Here is a 14,955-nt window from a genome sequence, read left to right on the forward strand (position 1 = left end):
ATCATTGGGAATTATGGGTACTCTTGTAATATAAATTATACTGATTTCTGTGCTACTTATGTAATGCCATATATGAAGATTACTTCTGTCTAAGTTATTTTACAATACAGAACCTCGTGCAATATGAAGAATCAAAGAAATGTGTCAGCAAAACTTAAGTACAGTAGAAAACAAATGGGAGGAAAAATGCTTATCGTTACTAATTCAACTGCAAGCTTTTGTGGGTTTTTGGTTTTTAGCTATTGATGAATTAATGACACCAGAAGAGAAAGCTAAGCTTTTTACTGCTATTGGATATAGTGACAGCTCCCATCACCTTTCCTTACCAAAGCAGGTAAGCAACTTCTTATGGGGATGGTTTAAAAAAACCCTGAAAACCAACCAAACAAAAAACTGTTCTGATGCATATTAACAATATGCATCATATGCATATGATGCATATTAAGATAAGCAGTAGCATGTGTGTCAGTGCAAGTCAAATCTGTTGAATGCACAAAGACTAAAAAAAAAATTTTAAAATCAGAAAACACAAAGAATGGCTAATGTTTTCTTTAGTGGTGTTCTGCCTTGTGCACAACCCTAATCTGGAGTGATTTAGATGTAATAGAAACTGGATGATAGATACCTATTTGTAACTTGGAAGAGAATAAAAATACTAACTGTAAATGTAAAAAGATTCCATATTAGCTTTTTCATTGCATCTATTTCTTGCTACCTGTTGTAGTGAAAACTAAATTAGTATGTATGGTCTTTTTTGTTTGGGGTTTTTTGTTTGTTTGTTTTGTCTTTTTTTTTAATTCAAAGTTGGTTTGATTCTGATAATTGAGTAGTTGTTTATATAAAGGTGAACATTAGCATGTGATTATTTCCTGTCTGACCCAATGTTTATAACTTTCAGGGATGCTTTTGTTAGAAGGATCATGTTATGCTTCTATTAAAATGTTTCTCTTAGTGATTAATATTAGGAGTTTTCAGTTGGGTTTTTTTTCTACTATACAAAGGAAAGCATAAAATTAAAAAAGCATTTTTGTAACATTTTTTGGCTTACTAAGCAAAGAATTAAACGATAAGATTTACAGGTAGAGTATTCTTGAGAGGGCGTACAGAAAGAAAGCAAGTAGACAGCTAAAAAAATGTGAAATGGTAATGTTTCTTTCAGTATACTTATTTTCTGTGGGCACTATTACATTGTTGTTTTAAATCTCGATGTGACTGGTGGTTCTGCTCTAAGTTGCTCATCACTTACAGAAGCATTTTGTACATTAAAAATGTTTCCTTCAAGGTGGATGTTGTCTCTTCTCCCAATGGGCCTCTCCACTCCCCAACCCAACACTCCAACTTTCCAACCTTGTATATATTTGTTAAAATTTAATTATTAGAAGCTTACATGTGCCTAATTCAGGGAAGTTCAGGATTGTTTGAGTGGCAAAATGGAGGCCTGTGTGCTATTGTATGAGCTTGTGTTCTTTTCAAAATGAAAAGAGCAGAGCAGCAGCAAGCATCTCTTACCAGCAAAGAAGAGACACAGGCCAAACAGTGCCCAGTACTGGTGCTTTCTTTTTCTTTTCTGTTTCATGCTTTCCTTGCTTACCTGTGTAGAAAAACTTCCATTTTTAGACCAAATTCCACTTAGACGAAACAGATGTAAAGGTACTTTCATCTCTTTCGGTACCCTGAAGAAAGGTGCAGGCTTCAATAAGAAGTATTATTTGATTCTTCTTAAGTTGCTGATTGACACAGTCATAAAATGGTACGTGTGTCAGGAAGCCAGAACCTCTTGACGAGGTTGAGAGATGACATTCAGTAGCAGGACTGACAAAGGCATATATGCAATGTTTTCTAAAATTTGATTATTTGATGGGATTATGATGATTTTGTTTGTTGATCTTGCTAGCTCTCTACTGAGTGTAGTTTAGCTATGCTTGCTTTCCTGTTTTTAAAAAAAAACCTCCCTGAATCCTGAAAAGAGATACGGACTATATCTGCCCTGCATTTCTTGTAATACACTGTTTTATGTTAAAGAAATGATTGATAAAGGTTGAAAGAAGGTAAAGACTCTATACTTCGCTTCCTACATAGGGATATGTATCTTACCTTAGTCAGCTGGAATAGCTTTAAATACCATGTTTTATTAGATTTGTTGAAATTAGGAATTCTGAAAAATTATTCGTATCAAGATGACTAATTGTAGTTTTCTCTGTCCTTCTTACTAGTATGTTGCCCATGTCGTGACACTGAAGCTGTTAAGCACTTCTCTTACAATTAAAGAAGACAAGAATGTGGCAGAAACTCTTAAAGTACAGATAATTGATCTGAGTACCAAAATATCACAGCGCCCAGGAGCACAAGCCATTAAGTAATTGGACTGGTATTTCTTTTTGTAGACACATCTTCTCTCCTCCCTTCCCTCCCACCCCACCCCACCTGTGAACATTTTTCATCTTTTCTTGTATAGTGCATTATGTTGTATATTGACTTTTAAATTTATGGGCATTCTGCAATTACACTCTGTTGAGAAGTTACGGCCACATAATTTGGTGGATAACATAGCATGGAATGAAGAGAGAAATACTATTTGTTAGTCTTCATAAACAATAATCAGCTCTTTCTTGAATTCAAATGTTGAAGTACTGAATATTACTTTTGGGAAGTGATACCTAAGCGGTGTGAAATGGTCTGGCTAACTCACTCCAGCCAGGCTACTGAATGTGTTGCTTGCTTCCTACAGAAATGAAAATCTTATGTCTGTGTGTTGTGGGTAGGAGGTGAACCAGCATGTAGGAAACAAAGTCCTTCCTGTGGTTTAAGAGAGGGCACACCAGAAATATTGAACACAACTTATTGGATTATACAGTCAACGAGTAAGATTTTCAGTGTCTGGAAAACTAGTCTGTGCACTTTTCAGGATTTCATTTGCAGTTCCTTCATCTTCTGACTTTATGTGTAAGATCACTGGCTCAGCTGCTGACTTTTGAAATATTTTTGCTAAAAGCTGTTTTGGGGACTGTTAAAGGTGCAGCCTGAATGCTGTACAAAAATAAAAAGAGCTTTGGGAATATTTTACATGAATGCATGCCATGTAATTTAGTTGGCAAGACTGAAACAGTTCAATAGATACTTTTGTTGATTTTAAGTTTCTGGAAAAATATAATTAGGTTATCTCAATGGAGCCAGGCTTGTGACACTAATTATGCCCAAACTGTGTTGCCTCCCAAAGTCAGGGATTCCAGTGGTGGAGATCCAGGACCTGAAAATTGGTATCATATCTAATAGGTATTTCTAAGGTCAAATGAAGTTTGTGTGGTTTGCTGGGGTTCCTATGGCTTTCTCTCAGAGGCATTTTTCTACTGACTCCACTTAACAGTATTGCCAGGGAAGCTGTCAGTAAAGAATACCTCTTTGCACCAAAACAAGTCCGTAACTGATTTTTGAAATCAATACGTAGCAGTTAACATTCCTACTCTTTTTCACCTGCAGCATAAATATTCTGCCTTTGTTTTCTCTTGCAACTGATTTTCTTAATAAACATGAGCTGAAAGCCCACCTTGCAGATAACAGCAGGTAAAAAGAAAATATCACCATTGTGTTGCTGTGAGCAACTTGCCTCCTATTTATTTTTCCAATTTATTAATGTAACAATTTCTTAACCGTGTGGTATGTTAGTCCTATGAAGCTAGTCGTGTTTGGCTTTATCAAAGGCTTTCTCATCTTGCTTGTCTTTCCTAGATGGAACTGTGTTCTGTATTCTAATTAAGTATTATTAACTCTTCATCTTCTTTAGGGTTGAAGCAAAGCTTGAAAACTGGTATGTTACAGGCCTGAGACAAGAAAACATTGTACCATCTCTTGTGGCTTCCATAGGGGATAGCAAGTCTTCTCTACTTAAGATAGAGTTTAATGTTAACCCAGAGGACAGTAGTGCTGACCAGAGTCTTACTATTGAATCACAGCCTGTGGAAATAAAATATGATGCAGTGAGTAGTAACCAAAACTCTTACCTCTTTTTCTGATTCTCCTTTCTCTGCTGTTATTCTCTTTGCTCTGTCAAGATCTAGTTTTGAGTTTTTACTGAATGAGTTCTCTGTATATTGCTAATTCTTGTCTTTTTTTTTTTTTTTTTTTTTTTAAGAGAACAATAAATGCAATGGTAGAATTCTTTCAGACAAGCAAGGGAATGGATCTTGAAAGATTAACATCAGCCACATTAATGAAGCTGGAAGAAATCAAGGAAAGAACAGCTACAGGTAGGATAATAACAACTCTCACCTGAGGTGAACCCTTGAATGTCCTAAAATGTTTCAATATGATTTTCTAAACACTTTGCTTATGTTTCCATTGCTGGCCAAATAGTATGATTGGGTTTTTTCCTTGAGTTTTTGTCTCAGAGGATTAGTGGATGTTTTGTGGGGAGGAGTATTGAGTTTGGTGAGAAATCAGTAGAATGTTACAAAAGTAAGTCTTTACTCAAGATGCATTATCTTTCAGATAGATAGCATCTCTTTATATGTTGACTAGCACAAATGTTTCAATTGTGATTAGCATTTAAATTTTAATGTCCCTTTTTATTTAAGGATTAGTTCATATTATTGAAATGCGGAAAGTCCTTGACTTGAAGATTCATCTGAAACCTTCCTACCTTGTGGTTCCACAGACGGGTTTCTACCATGAAAAATCAGATTTGCTGATTTTGGACTTTGGTACATTTCAGGTATAGAAATGACCCTCTTAAAAGCTCAGAGGAAGAAAATATTCTTTTCTTTCAACATAGGTGTCATCTGAAACTGTCTTGTTTTCAGAATGCAAAGATAATCACCTGTGTGAATGTGTTTTAACTTACTATGTTTCTTACCAAATAAATTTAGGTCAGCAATTTGATCAGTGTTCAGAGCTGTTAAGTTGTCTTTGACATACTTGCACTAGTTAATTTCCCCAGGAAACATTTTCATTTTGTCATCAAGATTGTAATAGCTTATAATTTAACATCTTTCACTTCTTCAGCAAAGCACATGAACTTTTTTCTTTTTTTTGTAAAATGATAGCCTTTTATTAATAAAAGAGAATACAATTTTTCTCTTGGAATTTGAAAGTTGATTCCCTTGTTCTTATAAAATTGAAAGATTACAATAAAATTGAAAGATTACAATAATTTAACTTGATTGTAGCTGACTGATTAAATATTTATTTTAGTTGTACTCCAACCATAAACTTGTAAACTAAGCAAAATTCTTTTTTGCGTAGCTTGAGTTAAGTTGATTGGTAGAAGTAATAAAAACCCACTTCTTAAGTGAAGTGTGAAATGAATGGAGATCTCTCTGTGTAAGAGTCCAAATGTCAATCATAAACTCCTATCTATCATCTTTTTCATATTCACTAGAATTAGTAGCACATATATGTACGTTGTAGATTTAACTTTATCTTGTGCTTTATGTGTTTAGCTGAACAGCATAAATCAAGGCAGTAGTCAAGCTTCTAGCTTTTCATCTTTAGAGGAGATTATGGACAAAGCTTATGACAAGTTTGAAGTGGAAATAAAAAATGTGCAACTTCTTTTTGGAAGAACAGGTAACAAAACAACATAGTTGCTGTTTACTCGAAATATTGATGAAGGCTACCTACCTGTGATAAAGAAATATGTTTTTTTAAAGAAAAAACCAAAACTAGTAGTTAACTAAAGGATAAATTATAATACACATGTCTGGTATTAAACTGTAGGAAAAATTTGTTTGTTTCTCTTCAAACAGCTGCTTGCTTTTTCATTTGGTTTTGTGTATCACCTCTTTACTTTGATGCCAGCAAGCAACTTAAGTGCATACAACTATTGTGTTTTCCGTCATATGCAGGAAAACACAGCTAAAATTTGCCTTAATACTTCATTTGGACTTAAGTTTGTGCAATCAACAGAATGCTAGGTTACTGTTTTATATTTATCTATCCATGTATCTATTTTTTTTTTTTTAGGGTTCTATATTCAGATGCATCTTTTAGTGTAGAATTTGGCTTACAGTTGCTAAGGCAATATACTATTAAGAACTAGTGAAAATGGATTCAAAAGCTCTTAAAATACTTTACCCAAACTGTTTTAGGTTTCTCTAGTTTCTGAGTTCTTTATCCTTTCCTGGTGATGCCATTTGATTACTTTAATGATACCTTAATTAAAGCAATTAGCGAGCGATGGTCTTTAATCTAAATTTACTGAACATTTGCAGGTGAAGACTGGAAGAAGGCTCGTTTTCAACATCCATCAACTTTGCACATATTACAACCTATGGATATTCATGTGCAGTTGGCAAAATCGATGGTGGAAAGAGATACCAGGATGGCAAAGTAATATATTAATGTTGAAAGGACTTCTTTTTTAATTACTGTATACTTAGAGAAAAGAAAACTGTATTTTCCCCAAAGGTTCAGTTACACTTTATTATAATTTCAAGGTATTAACTTAAGAAATAGAAGTAGCTTACTACTACTTTTTATGAAACCTTTTTTGGCTAGTAGTTCCCTGGTCACCTTCACTGGTTACTACCTATACTGTTTAAACTGAGTCCAAGACCTAGTTTTAATGCAGAATCACTAGCTTTACTGTGATGTGATCTTTATGTATGAGTATAGGTATTGGTAAGATTTAAATCAAGAATTGGTATCTTTTTTTTTTTTTTTTCTTGGAGTGTAATCAAATTTATTTATTTATTTATTTATTTATATTTACAAAAAAGGTTTAAAGTGTCAGGAGGACTTCCTTTGGTGCATGTCAGACTCTCTGACCAGAAAATCAAGGCAATTTTTGATCTGATTGATAGCATTCCTTTGCCTCAGAAGTCACCTGTGTCAGTTCCAAGCACAAAGGTAAGCTGACTATAAGTAAAAAAACTGAAATAAGAGACATCACTAAAGTGATCATTATAAATGTGAATTCCTGCTAATTTCTGTGGTCTTTTTCACTTGAAGTAAGAGATCTGTTGCCAAGCTGAGTTAGGCCAAGTGTCTTGATTGTGACTTACCATCAGAACATACTAGGCTTATTCAGACAGGGCTAGCTTTGTCATTGTCATAGGCTTTGTCATTGTCCTGCTGGTTTCAGTATAAGTATTGGCAAAACTGACCTTTCTAAGTAATATGGGGGAGGCAAGGTGAAACATGGATCATCAGTAGAAAATATGACTGAACGTACCAAACATACAAACTTTCAAATAATGTGGGTTTTTTTCTTTTTCCCCTCCCTCTAGGTACTGGCTATTCCCACAATTCCTGGTATTAGTAAAGGGTTACTTAATACACACCAGTTGTTAGCAGACATAGTGTCAGGTAAGAAGCTACAGATATGCCTTTGTAAAAGTAGAAGGCCGTAACATATGGAATAACTAACATTGTCAGGCTGCTATTGATCTTAAAACATGTTATAAGGACAGTAGAGTATGATTCATCATCTCTAACTTCAAGTGCAGATTTGATTAAGATGCTGATGTTACCTCAGAATAATAAACTTGTTTTTTTAAAAAAAAAAAAGTAAAAAACCTTATTTTGGGGATTAAATAATATTATGCATAAGCAACCTCTTCAAATGTGAGCTAATAATAACTGTATTAGGATGCCATTAGCAAACCAATTTAAATATTCAGATGTCATGAGAGATCTTTTTAGCAGAGAATATTGAGGAACCTGTTATTTCAGAATTGACTTAAATCTAAAAACAGATTTACTAATCTGCTGCTGCTGTCACTTCCGGACACATACTTTGGGGTGGGCACGTAAAAAAGGTGAATAACATGTGTAAAGGATGTGTACTCTTGCATTAACAGTGAACACGTGGTAAAAATAGACTGTTACGTGTGTACTGTCCTGAGTGGCGTTAGCAAAGCTCTCCTTTTTCTGAAAATACCGAACTAGAATAACAAATGGCTTATTACTGTATTGACACTGATACCTGATTTGAGCATTTACTTTGTGGCTGTTCTAGAGAAGAACTTTCCTATAGTGGAACCTGGGAAACTTGTTCCTGGGGCTTGCTTTATAACTGGTTTTCCTTATATGCATTCTTGATTGTCTAATGATACAGCTAAACTCTAGTGCTTTCCCTAATAGGGCTTTAATTTTCTTCACTTTTCATCCAACGGGTAAGAAAGCAGCATGGATCTAAAAAGTATACTTCTGTCACGTTAGGTTTAAAATGCTCATACAGTTTAAAATCACATTGGAATGGGAAAGAGAGGGTGGAATATTTACCCATTTCTGCAGAACGTTTACTAAGAAGGAAGTCCTTTCTCTTCTGCAGACTCTGAAGAAGAATATTTTGATTTTGAGGAAAGTTCTGAACCGACTGACAAGTCACTTACTAAAGGAGAAGAAATAAGAAATAAGGAGCCTGCTAAAGAGGAACTGACAGATCTTCAGTTGAAGTTTGAAATTAAAGAGGTATATATCTTTAATTCTATTTTTGCCTTCTACATAAAGAATATTAAAAAAAATAATCCAATACTCTATTACCAGCGTTCTCCAGATTTAGTGGATGCAAAAACATAGCCACCAAACAAAAAAATACACATGTATATACATACATATTTCTATGTAGATGTTATTTATATATGGTATGCGTATGAGTTATTTTTTTAATATATGGTATGTATATAAGTAAAATACGTATACATACTTCATCTGTGGGTATATATTAAAAAAAAAAATCAGGAAAAAAGCCCCTTACTGGAGTAGTTTTGGTAGAAAACAATAATACCAAGCCATAATTTCGGAGTGAAGGGTGGGAAATTTGCCCTGGAAAAACAAAGTAAATACTGAGGCAGGTCACTTGCAAAGAGCACATCCCACATATTTCTGTGATATTTGTATCTCTCACCATCAAACAATCACTTTTTAACCTATTTCTACACTTGAAGTCTGTACAAAAATAATACTTCCAGTAAAGCAGGTAAGGCATTAATTTTGTGTTTGTTTTTATTGCCAGTTTGAATGGTGAGAATACTACATGTGAGAAGATGGTATAACTGTGTATTTCTTGCTCATCCAGGTTTTAGTAGAACTCACCAGGCAAAAGAAAACTGAGGAAACGGTACTTGTATTTGATGTAATGCATCTTGGAACAGAAGCTACTGTCAGAACCTATAATTTAGCAGCTGTATCTTACTTAAAGAAAATAAGCTTGGATTACTATGAAATTGGAGGTAATAAGCAATGGAAGAGAAGTATAAGTGTGTGTGTGTGTATAAATATACAGCAATTGGTCTGAAGCAGTGGCTCTCCTGTCTCTCGTGCTTACTGAAATCCAAATGTTGTTCTAGTTTTCTGGTTACGGTACTTAGTATGCAACTGTCCATTGGCAGTGCTTGTCCCATTGGGACAGTTGAGAAGCTCTGGACTCCCACCATAAGGCTTTGTAGATAAATAAATAGCTTAGTGCTCAGTCTTTGGATGGAGAAGGGGTACAAACTTGCCATTTTGGACTTAACAAAGAGAAACCAGTGATTCATGTTTGGTGATGCAATGTATTTTAACTAATGGTATGGAAAGCTAATCCCTACCTTCAAGGCACAAATTAATTGGAACAGAAATTACCCTAATTCTTGTGCATTTCATGTGATATGTTACAGGCAAAAAAGCACCCATTCATCTAATTAGTTCCTCAAATAAACCTGGCTTAGACCTTCTGAAGGTGGAATATATCAAGGTATACATAAAGCTTTTAAAACTTATTTTTAATGCACTTTTATATATTACAGTCTTAAACCTACTATTCAGAGCTACTGGATTGTTTTGAATCTTCTGAAGAGCACAGTGACTGGTTGCAATTAATATTCCTTCATGTGAATCATTATTTTCAGGCTGACAGAAATGGGCCACACTTCCAGGCAAATTTTGACAACACTGAACAGATGATTCAAGTGAGTGCTTGCAGATTTTATTGCTCGTTTTCTTTTGGTTTGCTTGCTTAGGAGGGAGGAGTCAATAAGGGTTTTTTGGCTTTCCTGTATCCCTCTTGGTTTTGCAGCAGGGACATTTAAAGAGTTAAAATGTACTTGAAAGTTTTTATACAACTTAATATAAGAGCAGCATGTTTAGTCTGTTTCTTAACTATGACGAAAAACTGTCTAGCAGGCTCGCGTGGATGAAATTTGAAGTAACGTAAGAATGCATCTTCTCATGCATATGGGATCAATATAGGGAAGTGTTTTTAGATAGCAAGTACTGAACTTCTTAAGTTCTAACTGTTGTACTGTTTCGTGTATTTTTGATTCAGAGATTTCAATCAAAGGAAAAACAGTGTCTTGAGGAATTCTGGAAATAAACCTCAAAGGACTGTCAGTTTTCTGTGATAGGTACTTCCCTCCTATGCCATAACTTTATGGCATTATTTTGCCTGCCATTTTTTGGTGTGAAGACTGAAATATTTCACTTGCCACCTAATAGTTTTAGAGTATCTGTAGATTTCATCAGGGAAGTCTAGTTAATACTGGAATCTTTTTGCCAAGAAAAGGTTCCTAAGCTGGAGTGGGGGATGACATTTTACTACTCCAGTGCTACTGAGGTGGATATATACATACTGAGTTGACTGACTTCATGCCACAGGACAGTGCTGATATTAAGAGAACTCTACTTTCTATACATCATCGGGTGTTGACTTGCAACTCTTCAGTGGGACTGTTGTGTCTGGAAGAATTGCATTTGGGCTCTTTTTCCAATTTCAAGCCCATTCCAGCACATTACTTCTAGTAAACTACATGGCAGACGGTTACCTTTTGGACTCCCTTAGTGGATTTGTTGAGAAATACATTTATACTAAGTATCTACATAGCAGCCACCTGCCACTTACCCATTCCTGTAGTACTGTGTTATTGCAGGAGCATTCAAGAGTGAGTCTGTGTTTGACAGAGCATGTTGCTTGAGGAGATTGAATCCTAGACTACTTACTGCAGGTGTATCTCAGTCATCTAATTAAGTTTTCTACTTGTTTAATGCAGTTCTCCACAATAAGGTTTTCACTCATTTAATGCTTCTAAATTAATTTCGTATCACTTTGCTTTTGTACTGAGGAGGTTCTAGGATAACAGTTACAGCTGTTGGGTTATTGTTAGGTTTGCTTATTTTCTAAGCTTACCACGTTTCTGCTTTACAGAAAGCTTTTTTACTTTATGATGTCTTTCTGGTAACACATGCAACTTTTTTGTTTCTAAGAAATTGTTACATTCCACTGGGTGTTTTTGAGTCCAACTCTTATACTGTAAGTTATTTTTTTTTTTGTCATATGGAGTCTCATGTTTTCAACAGGTAGCTTTTTCATCATTGAACCTTCTACTGCATACAGAGGCCCTTATGTCTGCTGTCAGTTTTCTAACAGCTGTCAGTCCATCAGGCAATGAAAGCAGTGGAGACACACCAACTAAAGATGAAAAGCAAGAAGATGACACTAGATTGAAGAAAGGTACAGTTGTGTTTTGTCAAAACGATGGCTCTGAAGGTGTTGCATGCTGGCAAAACGAACAAATCCAGAGAAACCTGATTAGCTTTGTGGTGTGGGGTGAAGATCAAAGCTCATGTGACTTTTGCTCACTAGGCTGGAGGACTGCTTTAAAAAAAAAAAATTAAACGATGATTATGATCATAAATGGTGTTTTCAGGTGAGCTTTCTATTCTTGTTTTGTTGCCATTTTACAAATAGACTTGAATATGAGTAAATGAGATTTCTGCAAGCTTCAAGGACTCAAACAGCAGCATGATCTTAGTGTTCATGGTAAAATAAAGGAGATTAATAGTACTTTGATTATGCCGTGTTATTGACCTAGGTAATTTCAATATACTTTTGAAGTAGTCGAGTCCTTTGCTAGCCTAATGAAAATCTTGCTCTTCCTGTAGCACTGAAACAAAATATACATTCATATAAAATAGGCTTAGAGGGGAGCAGCTGTACTGTCTTTCATACTTAGTGTAAAACTCAAGCATCAGGTGAGTTGGAAATGAGTTGTCTAGTGAAGACTGTTCAGAATCACTTGTAATTTTAAATGGCCCGCATTTGAATCTGCAGGCTGAAAAAGAAGCTGCTGCTGGGGACAGTTTAACCATGGCCATAAATATTTGAGCTCTTGGATAAACGCTTTGCTACTCTTGGTTAGTGAAGGTGCAGACCATCAGTGAGGTCTGATGGCTTCTGGTCTTCCCCCACAGATAGTTTCTGACACTTTTGTGTGACTTCACCTTGTTCTTCTCAGCCTTAACACTTGCTCTCGTAAAACCTGGGTGTTGGCTGCTTGAAATAAACTTCAAGCTTATAAGACATGGTAAACCTTGGAAGCCTAAGAAAAAACTTCCTACATTAGGATCTCAGAATAGGAAATATTAGATAACCTGAAAAAACACTACTGTGAACCTACTGAGTTATTGATTTAATGTTAAAAAATAAGTATACTGTGCAATTTGTTTCCCCTTAACCCAGCAATTACCCTTCATTTAAAAAAAAGTAAAATTGTTCCAATAGAGAGCCATCACTAGACGGGAGTAACACAGACATAGAATTACAAGCAAATGCTGACATGTTTTTCTCTTATCACTAGACTTGCCTTCAGAGGAAGACTTGTGGCTCTGAGATGGGATGTTACAGACTTAGTCATGATAGTGGTGATGAAAGAAACTACAGGAAACAAAACTAAGTCATCTGAATGCCAAAAAGACTCCCTAGACCAAAACAGCCCTCAAATACTCTCAGGAGTTTAAGGGAAAATATGAATTATATGTACTTTGAAAATCCCCACACTTCTCTCTCTCTCATTTCTAGTGGCTAGACCTTCCAAGGATAAGGATGTCTTTGACTTGAAGCTTTTTGCCAAGCTGGATGCTTTCTGTTTAAATATTTGTGATGAAAAAAAGAACATTGCAGAGATCAAGATACAAGGTATTACATTCTTTGTTAGTAGTGACTGATCTAGTAGTTTAGTTTCAAAGCAACTGCTAGTAATTGAACTAAAAGATATCTAAGGTGTAAATTTTCAACATCTGATGCTTTTTCTTTTAATTGTTATCTGTACAAACATGGTGTGTGGTATTGCTGTCAAAGTTAGTCTTCTAGTCTGTCATAATGTTTTTGCCTCCAGCTAGAAAAGCATGATATAATATTCTTCAGGTAATTAGGTTTATGCTTTGAAGAAGTTTGATCATGTGTGGCTTTTCACGTTGTACTAAGCTTTGAATATTTTTCTGGTATACCTGAATTATTTAGGATAAAAAAACCCATAAGACTGTTTTCTTTGGGTTTGAACTCTTAGGGTTTGTTTGGGTTTCTTGCTTTGGTTTTGTTTTCTTGATTCTTTTTTCACCCCTCAGAGGGACTATCAATAATTCTCTGAGGGGGGAGCGAAGTTTCACTTCGAAGTTTGGTTATAGCTACCATCTTAACAGTTGCCAAAACTCTCTCTTAGTACAAATATTTAAGAATGTGTGGTATACAACAATATGTAATACCACTCATAAAAAGTCTCTTGCTTGTGCCCATCTCTAAATCATTTGATGTATTCACACAAGATTTTGTACGCAAAAGTGTATTCAAATATAGTATAACAGCATCTTTTTTGATAGAAAAATCTGAGTAAGCTAACTCAATAGCTTAGTTATAAAAAGATGGATTATTGTTTGAATACTTTTCTATGAATAGTAGCTCATTTCTTGCCAGAGGTGATTGATATTGAAATGATACCTGCATTAGAAATTTTTCTGTTTTGTTCAAAGCTGTAGTTATGGTCACATTCTCAGAGTTTAATAACAGGCAGCACAGTGTATGGACTTGGGTTTGAACTCTAGACAAGATACTTATCTTCTGTGTTTGACTGATAAAATGCAAAAAGTCTCTATTTCCGGAACTTGCAGTACTTTTTTTATTCTGGAGAAGTTATGGTAGTTGGGGAATTACTTGTAATTATTCTGATTTGGATACAGGGAGACTAAAACGCCTTGGATTGAATAGAGCTCTTTTATTTACGATCCCTTCAGCAAGGGATGTGTTAATGACATTTCATTTGGAAACAGAGGAGAGAATCAAGTGTGCTTAGGTATTTTTTTTGTGGGTTTCTGAAAAAACTTTATTGAATATAGCAAACTATTAACAGAATAATTGTTTGTTGCAATGTATAATTTCTGTAACTTTTCTCACCTCCCCTCCTGGTGTTGTTTGTCCTCACCCTGAAAATGGGTGTTATTTCTGTCACACAATACTACTGTTTCTCTCTTTATACTTTACAGGTCTTGACTCATCTCTTCTCCTTCAACCAAGTCACACTGTATTCTTTGCCCGGCTTAAAGACATAGTTGTCATAGATGTTGATTCAAGGACACTTCATAAACAAGTACTCAATTACAAGATTTTAAGTTTTACTTGATTCTTGGTTAGTTTTGTGTGTATAAAAGTAAAATGTAATACATATTCTACCCTTTTTAAAATGTTTGATTTGTGATGAATACCTTTTTTCAAATAAGATAAATGGTAAAGCATAGTTTTCATATTGGAAGATGTCCAACAAGATTTTAAAAAAAGTAATAAGTAAATCTAACATGTACATCTGATAGGCTCACAACATATTTAGTTCTTTTTTGTGTTAAGTACCTTTACAGAAGCTGCTGATGGCTGGTGGGTACTGTTTCTCTTTTTAGGCTGTGTCTATAGTAGGAGATGAAGTTTTCAGTTTCAATCTGACGTTAGATCCATATGCTACTGAGGGAGAAGCCTACACTGACATGTCAAAAGTGGATGGTACTGTATCTTTGAAAGTAGGCTGTATTCAAATCGTATACCTTCACAAATTTCTCATGTCTCTTCTGGTAAGTCTTTTTTTCCTTTGTATGTTTCTGCTGCATTCTGAAATGGGTCTTCCTTTTTTGTGTCCTCAGTACAAGTGGTAACTTAAGTTTCTGAAAGAGAAAAGATAGGCTTAGTTTTTCATGTGTACTACTAAAAAATTTTGATAAGTA

The 14,955-nt window shown here is 35.0% G+C and overlaps 1 protein-coding gene across 6 annotated transcripts in view; it reads left to right on the plus strand.

Moving 5' to 3' along the window:
• VPS13C (vacuolar protein sorting 13 homolog C) overlaps positions 1 to 14,955 on the plus strand; it is a 100,664-nt gene that overhangs the window by 24,211 nt on the left and 61,498 nt on the right. For all 6 annotated transcript variants that reach the window (XM_054837112.1, XM_054837113.1, XM_054837114.1 and 3 more), the window contains 17 exons: positions 240 to 334; positions 2,214 to 2,356; positions 3,782 to 3,974; positions 4,130 to 4,244; positions 4,572 to 4,708; positions 5,436 to 5,562; positions 6,207 to 6,324; positions 6,714 to 6,843; positions 7,224 to 7,302; positions 8,270 to 8,409; positions 9,017 to 9,170; positions 9,597 to 9,673; positions 9,828 to 9,887; positions 11,272 to 11,425; positions 12,773 to 12,889; positions 14,230 to 14,333; positions 14,638 to 14,805. In XM_054837112.1, coding sequence (XP_054693087.1) covers positions 240 to 334; positions 2,214 to 2,356; positions 3,782 to 3,974; positions 4,130 to 4,244; positions 4,572 to 4,708; positions 5,436 to 5,562; positions 6,207 to 6,324; positions 6,714 to 6,843; positions 7,224 to 7,302; positions 8,270 to 8,409; positions 9,017 to 9,170; positions 9,597 to 9,673; positions 9,828 to 9,887; positions 11,272 to 11,425; positions 12,773 to 12,889; positions 14,230 to 14,333; positions 14,638 to 14,805 — 2,111 coding nt within the window. The remainder of the gene's footprint in view (positions 1 to 239; positions 335 to 2,213; positions 2,357 to 3,781; positions 3,975 to 4,129; positions 4,245 to 4,571; positions 4,709 to 5,435; positions 5,563 to 6,206; positions 6,325 to 6,713; positions 6,844 to 7,223; positions 7,303 to 8,269; positions 8,410 to 9,016; positions 9,171 to 9,596; positions 9,674 to 9,827; positions 9,888 to 11,271; positions 11,426 to 12,772; positions 12,890 to 14,229; positions 14,334 to 14,637; positions 14,806 to 14,955) is intronic.

This window comes from Grus americana, chromosome 10 (genome assembly GCF_028858705.1).
Source record: "Grus americana isolate bGruAme1 chromosome 10, bGruAme1.mat, whole genome shotgun sequence".
Classification (NCBI taxonomy): Eukaryota; Metazoa; Chordata; class Aves; order Gruiformes; family Gruidae; genus Grus; species Grus americana.